The sequence below is a fragment of the Malaclemys terrapin genome, chromosome 1 (genome assembly GCF_027887155.1).
Source record: "Malaclemys terrapin pileata isolate rMalTer1 chromosome 1, rMalTer1.hap1, whole genome shotgun sequence".
Taxonomy (NCBI): domain Eukaryota; kingdom Metazoa; phylum Chordata; order Testudines; family Emydidae; genus Malaclemys; species Malaclemys terrapin.
The window spans coordinates 175837109-175851189 of NC_071505.1; the positions used below are offsets into that span (position 1 = coordinate 175837109).

The 14081-nt window shown below is 38.9% G+C and overlaps 1 protein-coding gene across 13 annotated transcripts in view; it reads right to left on the reverse strand.

The window, feature by feature from the left end:
• The window catches only part of ROBO2 (roundabout guidance receptor 2), a 625032-nt gene that overhangs the window by 154384 nt on the left and 456567 nt on the right, over positions 1 to 14081 (reverse strand). For all 13 annotated transcript variants that reach the window (XM_054047097.1, XM_054047036.1, XM_054047134.1 and 10 more), the window contains exon 6: positions 4371 to 4498. In XM_054047097.1, the coding sequence (XP_053903072.1) occupies positions 4371 to 4498 (128 nt within the window). The remainder of the gene's footprint in view (positions 1 to 4370; positions 4499 to 14081) is intronic.

Sequence of the window (14081 nt, forward strand, 5' to 3'; positions counted from 1 at the left end):
AAGAAAATGTATTTCCTTGGAATCGTTTTCAGTACAAGAATAAGTTTCAGTGAGTGACAAGCTTCCTTTTCTTTTTGCTCAATCTTTCAAATTTAACCAAAGTTTCGAAAGAAATTACCAGGATTTGAATTTTCTGAAGGGGGATTCAAAGTGCAGATGGTGATCCAGGGCCAGCTTTCTTATGCACCTTATATTAGCATGCACAATATTTTCATTTGCAGCCATCTTGTGCACTCCAAAGGCAAAACTTACACTCTAAAAGAAGAATTATGATCCAGGAATCAAAACCAATTATGGCAGGCTTTATACAGAAGGACGATGAACTGCCCCAACAGGAAGGGGAGTCCATTCTGTCCTCTCTTCAATTCAAGAACGGGGCATAATCGACTATATTGTTTCAAAGATTTTACACAGGTACAAAAGACACAGGATGTGCAAAGTGTGTGCTTCTTTTCTTACATCAGGAAAAAAAAACATAATGGGCTGCTCATTTAGAGCCTGATCCAAAGCCATTTGAAGTCAATAGGAGTTTTTCATTGACTTCAATGGCCTTTGTACCAAGCCCTTAACACACATCCACAAACTGTTAAGAATGATCCTATTAGTAATTTTGGCTTATTAACACCCCACCCCTCTGTGATATAATTGCTTATTTGTTAGTGATTTGGCAAATGCCATTACATATGATATTCTAGAAGTAATAACAAGTTCAGAGATAGCACGTCTTGCCCAGTCAAAATCAGTTGGCTAGCATTAGAAAGTTAGCACTATTAAGCATTGGGCATTAATAATTGTGTTTAAGTCAGTTAAATGCTGCTGCAAATGAAAGATGAAGCATTGCATGAAGCCGTGCGAAAATGGATAGAAGGATGGTTACTTACCAACAGGGCGAGCTGTAGACATTACAATGGTGTGGTGAGAACATAAAAAAGACATTAAAAAAAAGAAAAGAAAATCTGTCAGAATGCATGACGTGTAATGTTACATTTAACTATGGACACTCCAGCGATCTCTAAACTCACAAATGTCAGTGAAAGTAAGATGCCCGGCTTTATTGTTTAATTGAGAGTTATTGTTATTACATTTTTTTGGAGACAGTAGTTACACAGCTTCTGAATAAGCTGGCTGGAACCAATCATCTGAGAAACATTTTTGATAGGTTCATATGTCGTCATCAAGTATCACTGTTAATGCTTGATTGAAGTAAAATAGCTTTGCATTAGCACAAAGTTCTAGGCCCAGATGAATACATTCATTCAAGCCACAGACTGGCAAATGTCATGCCAATAAATGAAAGGCATCACTGTCTGATTTAAATACCAATTGAATTTTAAGCATGGCCAGTCAGTACTGCAGTAGGAGCTGGAGAAAAGCCCAAGACACCATTTTTCCTATCCACGAAAGCTTACAGCACATCACTTTTTCTTCACTGACAGGGCTGATGAAAATATAACAAATAGGTTGGAATGGCCACAGGGATTTCAATTCAGAGCCTCCCAAATTACTGCTTAGATAAACTTCTACTTCCTAAAAAATTGCTCCTGAATGATTGACAGGTTAATTCTGCTTCAGACTGATATTGAGATTGAAAGCAGTTGCTGCAACAAGTGATTTCTTGATTATAGTAGTAGCCCTTCATTGCACTTGAGTTGGGGGACAGGGCTGTCAGGGCTGCTATTATTAAAATGCAGACATCCCTTTTAGAGGAGCTTAACATTTGGACAGAAAATTCACTTGAGGTTAAAACCTGGGAAGATGAAACTTACCTTATTTTAGCAATAGAATGAGTGCTACCAACCGAGGAGCTACAAGACTTTATTAGCAACTAGTTTCATTTGCTCATTTAGGCTCAGAGACCAGGGTCAAACCTATGTTTTGAAGAGCCCCCATGTAAAGTAACATGTTCAGGGCCTATTCAGTTTTCACCCTTCCTATGACCTGAGCCCTGCACTGTCATAACAACCATTCTTTTTAACTATTTCCTATCTGCTACACACTTCAGCACATAGCAACCTCCATCCCCTCCGCTCTTTGTTAGGTTCCATGACTTTTGGTAATATGAAATATCTTCCCCTTTCATGGACTGGAAAGACAAGAGGTAGGACAGAACTGCAACTTCCCAACCACAGGGCTGAGGGTTCAGTCAGGGAATTCAAACTCTGCCATCAGCTGTGGCTAATGAGGTCAAATGGAGCCATGGATGCGAGCTGGGTATTAAGCTGTGGCAGGCAGGTTGTGTATGTGTGTGCACATGCACATGTAACTTCAGAACTGGGTTTTCAATGGACATGTAAGTTACACAGGACTAGGCCACCCCACACAGTGAATTCTAAAGCATGTGAGTTGTTTCCCCCCTTTTCATGGGACAAAGTGAATATGATGAAAGTAAGGTAATTTCAAATAATAGCTTGTGTCATTACTGTATTGAATATAAAGTTAACAAAAGTTTGGTAATTCAGGGTTAAGACCTTCATTAATTAAAATAGTTCCAAATCCTGATCCCTTTGAAGTCAAAGGAAGTTTACCTACGGGTTCCTTGTTTCCAAAGAGCCTAGAGTGCCAAGCATTCAACATTGAATTTCTTAGCTTTTCTCATTTTCTGTCACATCCTGAATGCTTAATACGCTTGTAATATAGTGGCTTCTTTTGTATTGAATAAACACTCTGCTTATGGCCTTTAGATTATAAAGCCAAGGAAAAAGATAATGGGAAATCTTCTTGAGTGTAGGAAAATCGATTAAATTATATATTTCCTTTTTCCACCTTAATTTGGTCAAGTTCAGGCTCCAGTGAGTTCAAAGGATTTTTGCTTTGTTCTAGTCATTGCTCGTATCACAAGGCTAGGCTAGTAAAAAGAAAGGCTTGACTCAATAATGTATACAGTGGACACAGTTCTAGGAGAATTTAAGGCCACTAAACTAATGGCCAGATTTATTGGGTATTTGATTCTTTTCGTGACAAAGGAAGTGTACACTTTTTGAGAGTTAATTCTTGTGCCTATTTTTATCAAATTACAAAATGGAAGAATAATCCTCATCACAAACAAATAGCAAGTAAAGCCATTTTCAGATTACATCAAGAAAGCCACATTATCACTTATTATCTAAAGTGACATTATGGCAATATTTTAGCAGATGGATTATCACAATACTCTCTTTTCTTTGTTATATACTGACCTAACATCTCCCCCCTTGCAAAGCCACTGGGTGACTTTTTTTCTTTGAATTCAGCAAATTAAACTGAACTGTGTCCATGCATTAAATGGATGGAAATGGAAGTCGGCCTCTTGGGTCAGTTGACCCCTGTTCTAATAAAGCAATCCAGAGAGATTTTGAACATTTGATTTAATGGATGGGGGGGGGGGGAGAAAAAAAGGAGAAGATGAAGCTAAAAATGTTTTTATTAACCTTTCACAGCTCTACTGAAAACCTTCATCATGCACCAATAAACTGTGAAATAGTGTCTGTGTGATACCCATTGTATCAAAATTGCGGCTTATCTTTTTTGAACAAAATAACAAAATATTTTAACTACTATATTTTATTTAATCTTATGGAAATACATTTTCATATTTTTTCTCTCTCGCCATATTTAACATCTCCGTATGTACTGTCACAAAGTACTATCTAAAAACTCATTAGGCTGCTGGGATTTTAAACCTCCTCACTACATCCAACTACACTATGTAAACGATAGGTGGGTACCAGTGTCCAAAGACATTTTCAGAGGAAAAGGTTATGCTTTAACTATTATACTTAACCAAGTCTCTTATTTCTTGGGATGGTGCTAATCTGTCAAGTGAAAAAAAATGGCAGAAGGCTCCATTATGAAATGTTCAAAATTTAAAAAATAAAATAAATATACATTGACTTAAATTGTTCCTAATTTTATTACAGAAAGGAACATGAAAAAACAGTCTACTAACGGAGACAATAAAACCTACAACTAGACACATACATACATATGAATTTGTGCTTTCAGTTACAAATACTGGGACAGATCCTCAGCTGGGGTGAAATTTTTGTCCCATTCTAGGAGTTTTGCCCTTAACTTCAATGGGGCCAGGATTTCACTGTTGGTGAAAATCAGTATAGTGCCATTGGCTGTGATGGATCTAGGCCGGGGTTCCCAAACTTGGTTCGCGGCTAGTTCAGGGTAAGCCCCTGGCTGGCCGTGAGACGCTTTGTTTACCTGAGCATCCGCAGGTATGGCCCCTCGCAGCTCCCAGTGGCCGCAGTTTGCCATTCCCAGCCAATGGGAGCTGCAGGAAGTGGTGGCCCGGCCTGCATCACTTCCAGGTGAGGATATGGACCACTGTGTCAGAATGTGACACTGAAACATGACACTCTCTCAAGTACTGTAGCACTCACCCCGAACTGTGAGGGTAGCAGAGGCTTCCACTTTTCCAACTCGATTCTCAGCAATGCATGTGTAGGTTCCCTCGTCTGTGCTCGTGGCCTTTTTAATGCGTAAGGTGTAATCATCTTTGATGTCATATCTGCATTACAGAAGTAAGGGAAGGGAAAGGAAAGACGTTATGTAGCTGACAATATACATGGCAAAATTTCTCACCTGGAGTTTACCAATCTGATTCTATCTTGGATACATATCAGGAAGATAATTTATTACCTAGAGTTAGATAATTCCACCAGGCATTAATCTTCATGACATTTTTATTGCACTATGCATTAGTTAAAAACTTTACAGCCATAAAATTAGTATTGCTATGTTCACTCAGTATTAGGGCTTTATTAATAATATCACTCACTCTGCCCTTGATCTAGAGCAATATGATAAAATTAAGCTATCAGGCATCAGTTATCAATATATGACAGCTCGGGGTTTATCATGGCTTTAACTGCATGAGCTTCATATTTTACATCTGCTGCTTTGAAAACAGTTTTCCCCTAACAGGTCCCTAGTAAAATTGTCAGCCCCTGTAGGAGGGTGGAGCAGGAAATTACATTGCACTCATTTATGCACAATGTACATTGTAAACACAGGCTTTGCAAAGTGACAGTTTAGACGCAAGGCACACATCAGTTTCCCAGTAGCACAATGTACGAATTTAACAGAATAGGGAGAGGAGCTTTACTTTTTTTTTTTTAACAAAGAAGAAACATTTTCACTGCATTTTTCTCCTCCTTTCTTGATACTTACTCTTATGCTAGGGCTAAAGCTATTCAGAATGTATCTGCATAGTGTGCATACTTCAGTATGCAGTGAACATTCATTTGTAAAAAAAATTTAACTTAAATTCTGAAAGATATTCAGATTTCAATTGCTGTCATCCTGAAAAACACTCTCTTGATAAAATATTATGGCTGTTTTAAGGACCGATCCATTGAAGTCAATGGGAGGCTTTGTCTTTTAATGATTTCAATGGGCACTCTAAGTCCCACAAAGGTTTTTATGAGGTATATTTTACTCCTGAAATATTCCCCTTTACAGAACTTGGATAAACATTTTGTTTGGAGGTAACAACCCTACTATACCTGAAATTAACTGATCTTGACCATAATATTTAGTTGCAGATTTGTCAACTCTAAGGGGGAAGGATGCTCTTGAGGCTAACGTACCAGACTGGACCTCGAGGGAGCTGAGTCTTATACCTAGATCTTCAAAGACGCTCTGTGTGACCCTGAGTAAGTGATTCAGCTGCACTCTGCCTCCTTTTACTTATCTGTAGAATGGAGATTATGGTTCCAATTCAGTAAAGAAATTAAGCACTTGCATAATTTAAATGGGATTTAAGCACATGTGAAAATCTTTTGCTGAATCAGAGCATAATTCAGCTACTTCCCTCCGGAGTGTTGTGAGATTGTGTAGTGTGATGCGGAAGTTATTAATACTTGTAAACCAATTCAGAACCCCAGATGTTAATTTCTGTGCTAATTATTATGTATTGTTATTACTTTTTTATTTTGTACTTGTAATAGATGCAGTCAATATATAGTAAAGATACTGGGATGCTAGTGTACTAACAAAATTTCTGGAACATTAACCCATGAGTTCTACATGCTGAAATACTGTAAAAAGATCAGTTTTGCTAAGTAAAGCTCAAATTATCAATTACAATTAATAGTTGCAGGGATAATTAAAAATCAGAATCCCCTTATTTCATATTCTGCAGACCTTTTATTGCGATCTGAGATCGTTCCCTTTCATATTCAATAAATTCATTAGGTAAGAAGCCATATAAAAATTAACAAAAAGAACAACTGAGGCTAACCATTCTACTACTGGTGTGCAGGATGGTGCATAAGTACTTGTCACTTATGTATTTAGGAATCATATTTAGGTGTACTTTTATTCCGTTTGTCACATTTATCTGATGCATAAATGGTATGCCAGAGGGAAAAGCGGGAGGGTGCTACAGTGTATTCCAGAAATTTAGGGCCATATTTACTGTTGGCTTAATTCCATTGAGCAGAGAATCTGGCCCGCCGTTCCTTGAGCAGCACTAAGCTATTGTAAATATGCATTTAAAAGCCATATGCAGTTATTATGGCACATTTCTTCTGGGGTGTTGCACTGAATTATGTAATTTTGCACACTGTGCTGCACCAGTCAATGATAAATTGAAATCACCGTTTTCATAGAAGAGAAAGGCAAATGGAAGCAATAACTTCCATAAAAATCACAAGAATACAACACCCATTTCCCATACTGATGGAGAAGCTACTGTCTTTGGCAAACAAACTGCTACAAACAAGAGAGAATGCGTATTTCCTTGACACAGGGCCAGCTCTAGAGGAGTAAGACACGTGGGGCCAGATTTGGTTCCTATAAAATATTCTGAAATTAAGACTTGCTACCACATAGAGATTAGGTGAGGGTAGAAAAAAACCTACAACGCAGGGCAGCAACCGGCCGTTTATTTTGCTGAAATGTTTCTGTTTGTTTATTTTTTAAGGAAAGATAACATCCAAATGGCACTCTGACCACTGCTGGGCTAAAACCAGACGGCAGCAGGACTGTGCCTGACTGACTGTTTGGACTTTAATTCAGGCAGTCTGGGACACAACTCTGCAGTTTGCTGTGGGCTGCAGCTGACTTGCTCCTCTTCGTCTCACGGATGTGTTGGTCCTGGCATGCCAGCCAGCTGCCTTTTAAGCCTCAGCAGCCTTTATGCTTTTTCCTGTCCATCATGCAGATTGTGAAAAGGCTACTAGGTGAAAAAGCCAACCGCCTGGTATGCCAGAATGCAGAACTAGAGCACAACCTTAATCACCCACTTGGGTATTGACATGGAGGGTAGAGTAAACATCTCTCTATCAAGGTCCAATCATCAATTACCGGTACTTCAAATTGAGGTCCAGGCCTTCTTGCCTGCACAGCCGCCAGAGCCTCAGTGGGTTTCTGGACCATCCTGAAAGAGCATGCCATCTAGCAACTAGACCAGTGCATGGAGGCACTCGTGGGACATTACAACCATCTGGTGTCCTAAAACATTGATGCAATGCCCCTCAAGTCATCTGTTCCATCCACACTGTCCACATAAGTCACCACGGTTAAATGATAAACTTTGACAGATGAAGCAGGCGGTAAGAAGACTGAAGGAAAATTGGCTCTGAATCTGATCACAGCAGCACAAATGACCCTGTGCAATAAGGGGTGGTGACACTGAATCTTTCTTCTCCTCCACCATGGTCTTTGTAAAGTCACATCCCGCAGAACTGTTGTGGATGGTGAACAATCTAACCAATTCAAACTGCCTTCTCCAGTACCAAAGTCCAGTATCTCCTATTATTAAAAGCTTGCATTATTTAACTTTGCAGGCAAGATCTCCTGCATCTGGATTAATGTCACTGACCCTCTGGAGTATCACACCTGACCAAATTATGGCCATGCTGAGACCTGGAGGTTCTGAAGGCTCTGGGATAGTCCATTTTAACACATGAGAACTGGACCTCTGTCTCTTACTATTGATGAATGGTATATAATTAGTATTTAAATATTAAAAATGTCATATATGAACAATAACCTAGAGCCCCAAAAGAATATTACCATGTGATACCTCTAGTGAACTGAAGATATGTAGCATCAATTTTAAAGCTGCGTGTGTGTGTGTGTGTGTGTGTGTGTGTGTGTGTGTGTATGTGTGTGTGTGTGTGTGTGTGTATAAAAAAAATTGGAGCAATGCAAAGAAGACAGCACAGACTGGGTAATTTGGTCCTTCATTTGTTAGCATACAGCGACATAACTTTTAAGAGCAGTGACAACTAGCAGCCAAGTAATTTATCAGTGAAAACTCTTGACACATGCACAGACTTCCTCATGTCACTGACCCATTTCTACCAATAGAATATTAGCAAGCAATGATGATTGATTCCATCATGGCACCAGTTAAGAATGACCTCAGTCACTGACCCAACCCTATCTAATTAAATACAACAAGTAATAACTTAGTTTAATTACAACATAATTTCTTCAAATGTAGCCCATACATAAGATTTCAAGGAGCTTTAACTTTATGGAAAGTTTGCAGGGCCTGGGTTACTCCATTATTAAGATCATTCAGGGCAGAAAAAGGTCTGATAGTGAATGCTACATTTCTTCCAGAACCCATTTTAAAATTAATTGTAACTCAAACTTATTAAGGGATGAACTTCTAAAGTGTTAGAACATTCATTCTGTACTCAGAGAATAAGTAGGGTAAATTTGGGGATGATACATTGTACTCATGTATAGCAAAAAGGCTGAATCTCAGTGTTAAGGGGAAAAAATCAGCTCAATCGTAATTAATTATGAAGTCACAACCAACGCTTGTACAATATGCATAATGTCAAGAAACACCTTTCAATATACTACCTGAATATTACTGGCTGTTGCCCAAGCTGATGCCAAAATTAACTATAACGTGTAGCCCCTAATGTGTAGTTATATGTATTTACTATCATCTAATAGCTTTTAAATAGTTCTTTTGTTAAAGAGTTTAAGGTACTTAACCTTTCACTCTAGCTTACTCTTCAGCCATCAGTACTGAGTTGAGAGAGGATTTTTAAATAAGCAGTCATTATATGTGTGGATACAAAACAGCCACTTTAAAACATCATATAAAATTATTCCTGTTCTACAAGTAACAGTTAGAATGGGTCTGGCTTTAATAAATGAGAAAAAAAAAAGAGAAAGCGAGCAGATGAAAAAACATTGCTGGTGAGGAAATTCTAATAGAAATTGGGTGATTCTGATTGTGAAATTTGGCAGTCTCTGGCATATATGAATGCACTCATTGTTGCTGGTTTTGATTAATGACAGTTGTACAATAGTGTGCTGACAGTCCCTGCCATGCAGACATGTTTTTTTCTGATATGAAACACTGCTGAAAAAATGCAACCCAATCAGATTTGGCCCCCGGACAACATGTGCTATCATCACTGTACCGTGAATTGAGATTGATTGGTAACCAGCTGTGACAAAGTGGGGAAATGAAAAGAAAAGAAAAAGAAAAGAAAACTGTGACAAAACCATTACCATCTGTTTCACCAAATAATGAATAAAACAAAACAAATTAATCTACAATGCTTAAAAATAGTTAATATATTGAGGTTACTGTCATGCACTAGTTTAGATTTATAAAAAAAATGGTTAAATTAGTTTTCTTCTCCGCTGCTAATGATTTTGCCCCATTTCTAAAACTTTATTTGTCCATTGTTCAGCACCCAATCATCTGTCTGCACTTAACAAATAAAAAAAAGATAATGTACTGAAATTATAAAACTTTTGATAATTCAAATGCTGTGTAGGTGACTGTTAAAATGAAGATTTTGGGATTTGCTATCTTCTATTTCATTAGAGTGTAATACATTTACACAGTGCTTTACAAAATGCATTGAAGGCAAGATTTCCAGAAATGTCCATATAATTAAGCATAGAAAATACACATGTACTTACGTGCCTACTTTGCATGCACAATTAGCACAATTGTGTCTGCAGCTGCAGTCATTACACTCATAGATGGCCTGGTAAATGTCTAACTAGTGATGTGAGCGTGCATTTCCTTTGACTGTGTATTCAATCATTACAATTGTGAATGCAGATAAGACACATCAATGGGCATGAATTTTAGCATTCAGACAGTTCTCCAAATGTGGCCCATAGAAAGTCATGGTCTCTGCAGAAAGCAGTTTACAAGAGGAAGGACCAGATCTTTCACTGGTGCAAATTGGTGAAACTGACTTAAATGAAGTCACGACAGTTTATACTATCTGCACATTTTTCTCCAAAGTATGTTTGCGACATTATCTTTATTAAAAAGAGAGTTTGTGTGCAGACTTCTTGTAGCTACTACACAACGTGAGATATTTTGCTCTGTTTTATAAGCCTACAGCTTAATTTTTTTGTCAGGCTAATTAACAAGTAAAAAAGAAAAGTTCCAAGAAAATGAAGTTATTTTATAATGGAAAGCTGGGATTACAGGCGCACACCATAATGCCTGACCACTTCAGCTGTTTACATTTAAAATTTCACAGTGCTGTAACCGTGGGAGTCCCGACCCAAAAGGGAGTTGTGAGAGGTCGCAGGATCGCCACCCTTATTTCTGTGCTGCTGCTGGCGGTGGTGCTGCCTTCAAAGCTCGGCAGCTAAATGGTGCCGGCAGCAGCGCAGAAGTGAGGGTCACAAGATATGGGGTGGTCATCACTTTTGGGGGGGCCAAGCTTGGTCCCCCCCACAGCCTGCCCAAGGCCCCTTTAATCCCTGAATGCTGGATCCGGAACCAGGGAGGGGCAGTCTGGGGACACCCCTGCAGGGGGTTCCTATCATGCCCTGGGCCGTTCCCGGGGCTGGGTCAGACCCACCTCCGGGAACCTCCACTGGTTGCAGGAAGCTCTGCGTCTGCTGGCTGGGAGCTCAGTTCTGAAGGCAGCACAGAAGTGAGTTATATATAAGATATATGTGTGGATACAAACCAGCCACTTTAAAACATCACATAAAATTATTCCTGTTCTACAAATCACAGTTAGAATGGGTCTGGCTTTAATAAATGAGAAATAAAGAGAAAGCGAGCAGATAAAAAAAACATTGCTGGTGAGGAAATTCTAATAGAAATTGGGTGATTCTGATTGTGAAATTTGGCAGTCGCTGGCATATATGAATGCACTCATTGCTGGTTTTGATAAATGACAGTTGTATAATAGTGTGCTGACAGTTTATATATACTTTAAATTACCTTTATTTGTGTGTGTATGTGTATAAAAATAACACACACACACACAGCTTTAAATAACCTTTATGTAACCTTGAGCCTGGGGATCCCACGCGTTGGTGTGGTTTTGAGATGCATCAGAGTCAACTCAGGACCATTCTAAATTGAGCCAGCTGATAATAGCCCCCAACGCAGCATTAGAGCAGGTGGATTGTGGCAGTCTGCTGCACATAGTGGTTTCCAGTACACTCCCTTTTCCCTGGGCATGCCTCCTACACCAGCAGCAGGGTAGATGCACAGTATAGGGTCTAATATGCTTTCCCTGTATCACCCTGGAATTCACCATGCCATGGAAATCCTCAGGTAGCTTTTTAAAATGGCTTCCTGGTGGTTTTTCACTTGCAGACCAAATGACATGGCCACGGTAGGGCCCAGGATCTGGACCAGGGACAGAGCTAAGTGGCATAAGTTATTATTCACATCTGCTATTGGTACATTAAACACGTGGAAAAAAATTTTTGGCTTCATCTGAAAACATTTATGGTTTGCTATCAGCACATTTTTATAATTAAACTACCATTTCCACTATTAATTGCAGCAATATAAAGTACAAAACCACATGCTCACTATTCTTAAACCAACATATGCTTCTGGCATTTGATAGAGTGGCCTGAAATACGTTAAAATAATATAAAACTCTAACAGTTACATTCATTGTGCAAAATTGCTTCAAGTTCCGAAGTAACACGTGATTTTTCTCCGAAAGCTATGCATTCTTTTGTTATTAATATTTATACAGTGCCATAAGTCACACACACACACACACACACACGTATGTATGTACACATCTTTGACAGCTCAAAATCTAAATAAGACAAAATTCAAAAGTGATGGTTATAGATAAAAAAGGGTAAAGAATGGGAAGGATAATCCATAGCAAAAGACAAATGAAGTGTGTTAAGTTTTCTTTCTTTAAAAGTTACAGTGACTGGTAAGAGACATGGTCAATGCTGGAAAGCTAGCCATAAAGTTTAGGTGCTCAGAAGGGATGTGAAGAAGAAGAGAGTCAGGATGCCATTCTTTTCTGCAAAGAAGTTCTCTCACAGACAGTGAAGTAAATCTGTAACACCAAAATACATACAAAGGACCAAATTTTGTGTTTGACTAAAGGGCTGAAGGGCTTATTAAAAGGATATGGAATCATTCACCTCACTTCTACATTACCTTTTCAATTACAGACAAAATCAGTATTGACTGGAAATTATTACCACCTGATGACTACGTGAAATAGCTTTGTGGTCTCACTTCAGCTCCTGACAGACAGTTCTCCATGCCACAAAAATCAGAACCAATTGTCACCCTTGTTGGCAGTCTGATATAAGAGGCCACATGGGCAGCAGTGATACAAATGTCCCCAGTGCCTGACAAATATACTTCAACGCTGATGTAAAGGACCATTGATTTAAAGGAGGGTAGGTCTCCACGCCAATTCATTATGGGCATGCGCACACTGCAGCTTGGAGTGAGCCAGACTTGTGGTAGCGGGGCTCACACTATCATATTAAAAATAGCTGAATGGACATTGTGGCACTGGCAGTGGCTCAGCCTAGCTACCCGTGCTCAGACCTGGGGGTGGCCCATGCTTCCCCAGGTGCTGCAACATCCACACCATTATTTTTAGTGCACTAGCATGAGCCCCACTACCACAAGTCTGTCTACCCGGGCTGGGAGGCTCGCTCTCAGCTGCAGCCTAGATATACCCATAATGAATTGGCCTGGAGACCTATCCTCCTAGCTCTGAAATGGTTCTTTACATCAGAGTTGAAATGTATTTGTCAGGCACTGGGGACATTACTGCTGCCCATGTCGTAATTCATCTGTCAACAGAGGACTCTCAAGTCTCAGGGCTGTCAATCTAGCACTTTTCACAGCCACAAAATTCACTTTAAAGAAGGGGGGAAATACTACTTCATGTCCATTTCTGCTTATAAATTAAAAAAAGAAAAAAGGATACAGCAATGGCTGGAATTTAATAACCAAGTCTGAGCCAACATCAGCATCTTGAATTCACTAAACATGCTTTTATACAGTTAAAAGAAGCATTTTTTGGAAATCTGAACATGCTGCTTGTTAACATTCTGAAATTAACAGAATTTGTGTTGGCTGGTCTATGCTTCTTTGCCTTAAGTGTGATGATTAACTATGGTAGTCTTGTCAGTGAAATTAACTGCAATATTTTCTAATCTCTATTGTAAATCAAGAACAAAGCATAAAGTGGCCACTAAAGAGGAAAGTATGTTAATGTTCTAATTCAAGCATTTTTGGTGTTACAGTTGAACTCAAAATCATGTTATTAAAATCAGTTGTTTCACTATTGTTGAATTGGTCTCAGCACAAGACCTAAGAAGAGGAGCTGGCACATGTCAGAGGTTTGTTGGTTCTTACAGTACAAAAATTCTTCTGCAGTGGTTTCATGGGCAACCTTTGATTTCTTCTAATGAAATGCTCATCCTTCATATCCTTTACTGGGAGGGAACATACTTAAAATAAGAAAGGACGTCTCCCTGTGTCCCACCTTCCGAACAGTACCAATGAGCTAGTGGTTACTGGTCCTAATTCCTGTTTGTGAGAATCCATCTTATTTCTCTTTCTCTTCTGAAAGGGTTTCCATGCAATTTTTTTCCACACCATTTTTAAAAAAAGTATATGGTCTTATTAGTCAACCGAAGCAGTGTAATTATTTATCAGAAACCCAAATTACTTCATGTCCTTAAAAGAGTGTAGAACATGTCAAAAAGGCAGGCTTCCTTAGCATGAACTCTGAGAACCTGCTCAACATTTCTGAATTTTAGAAGCAAATGTTACAAACAATACAATTACCAAGCTTTTTTATTTGGTATATCCAAAATTTTCCAATACAGTACAAAGGAGA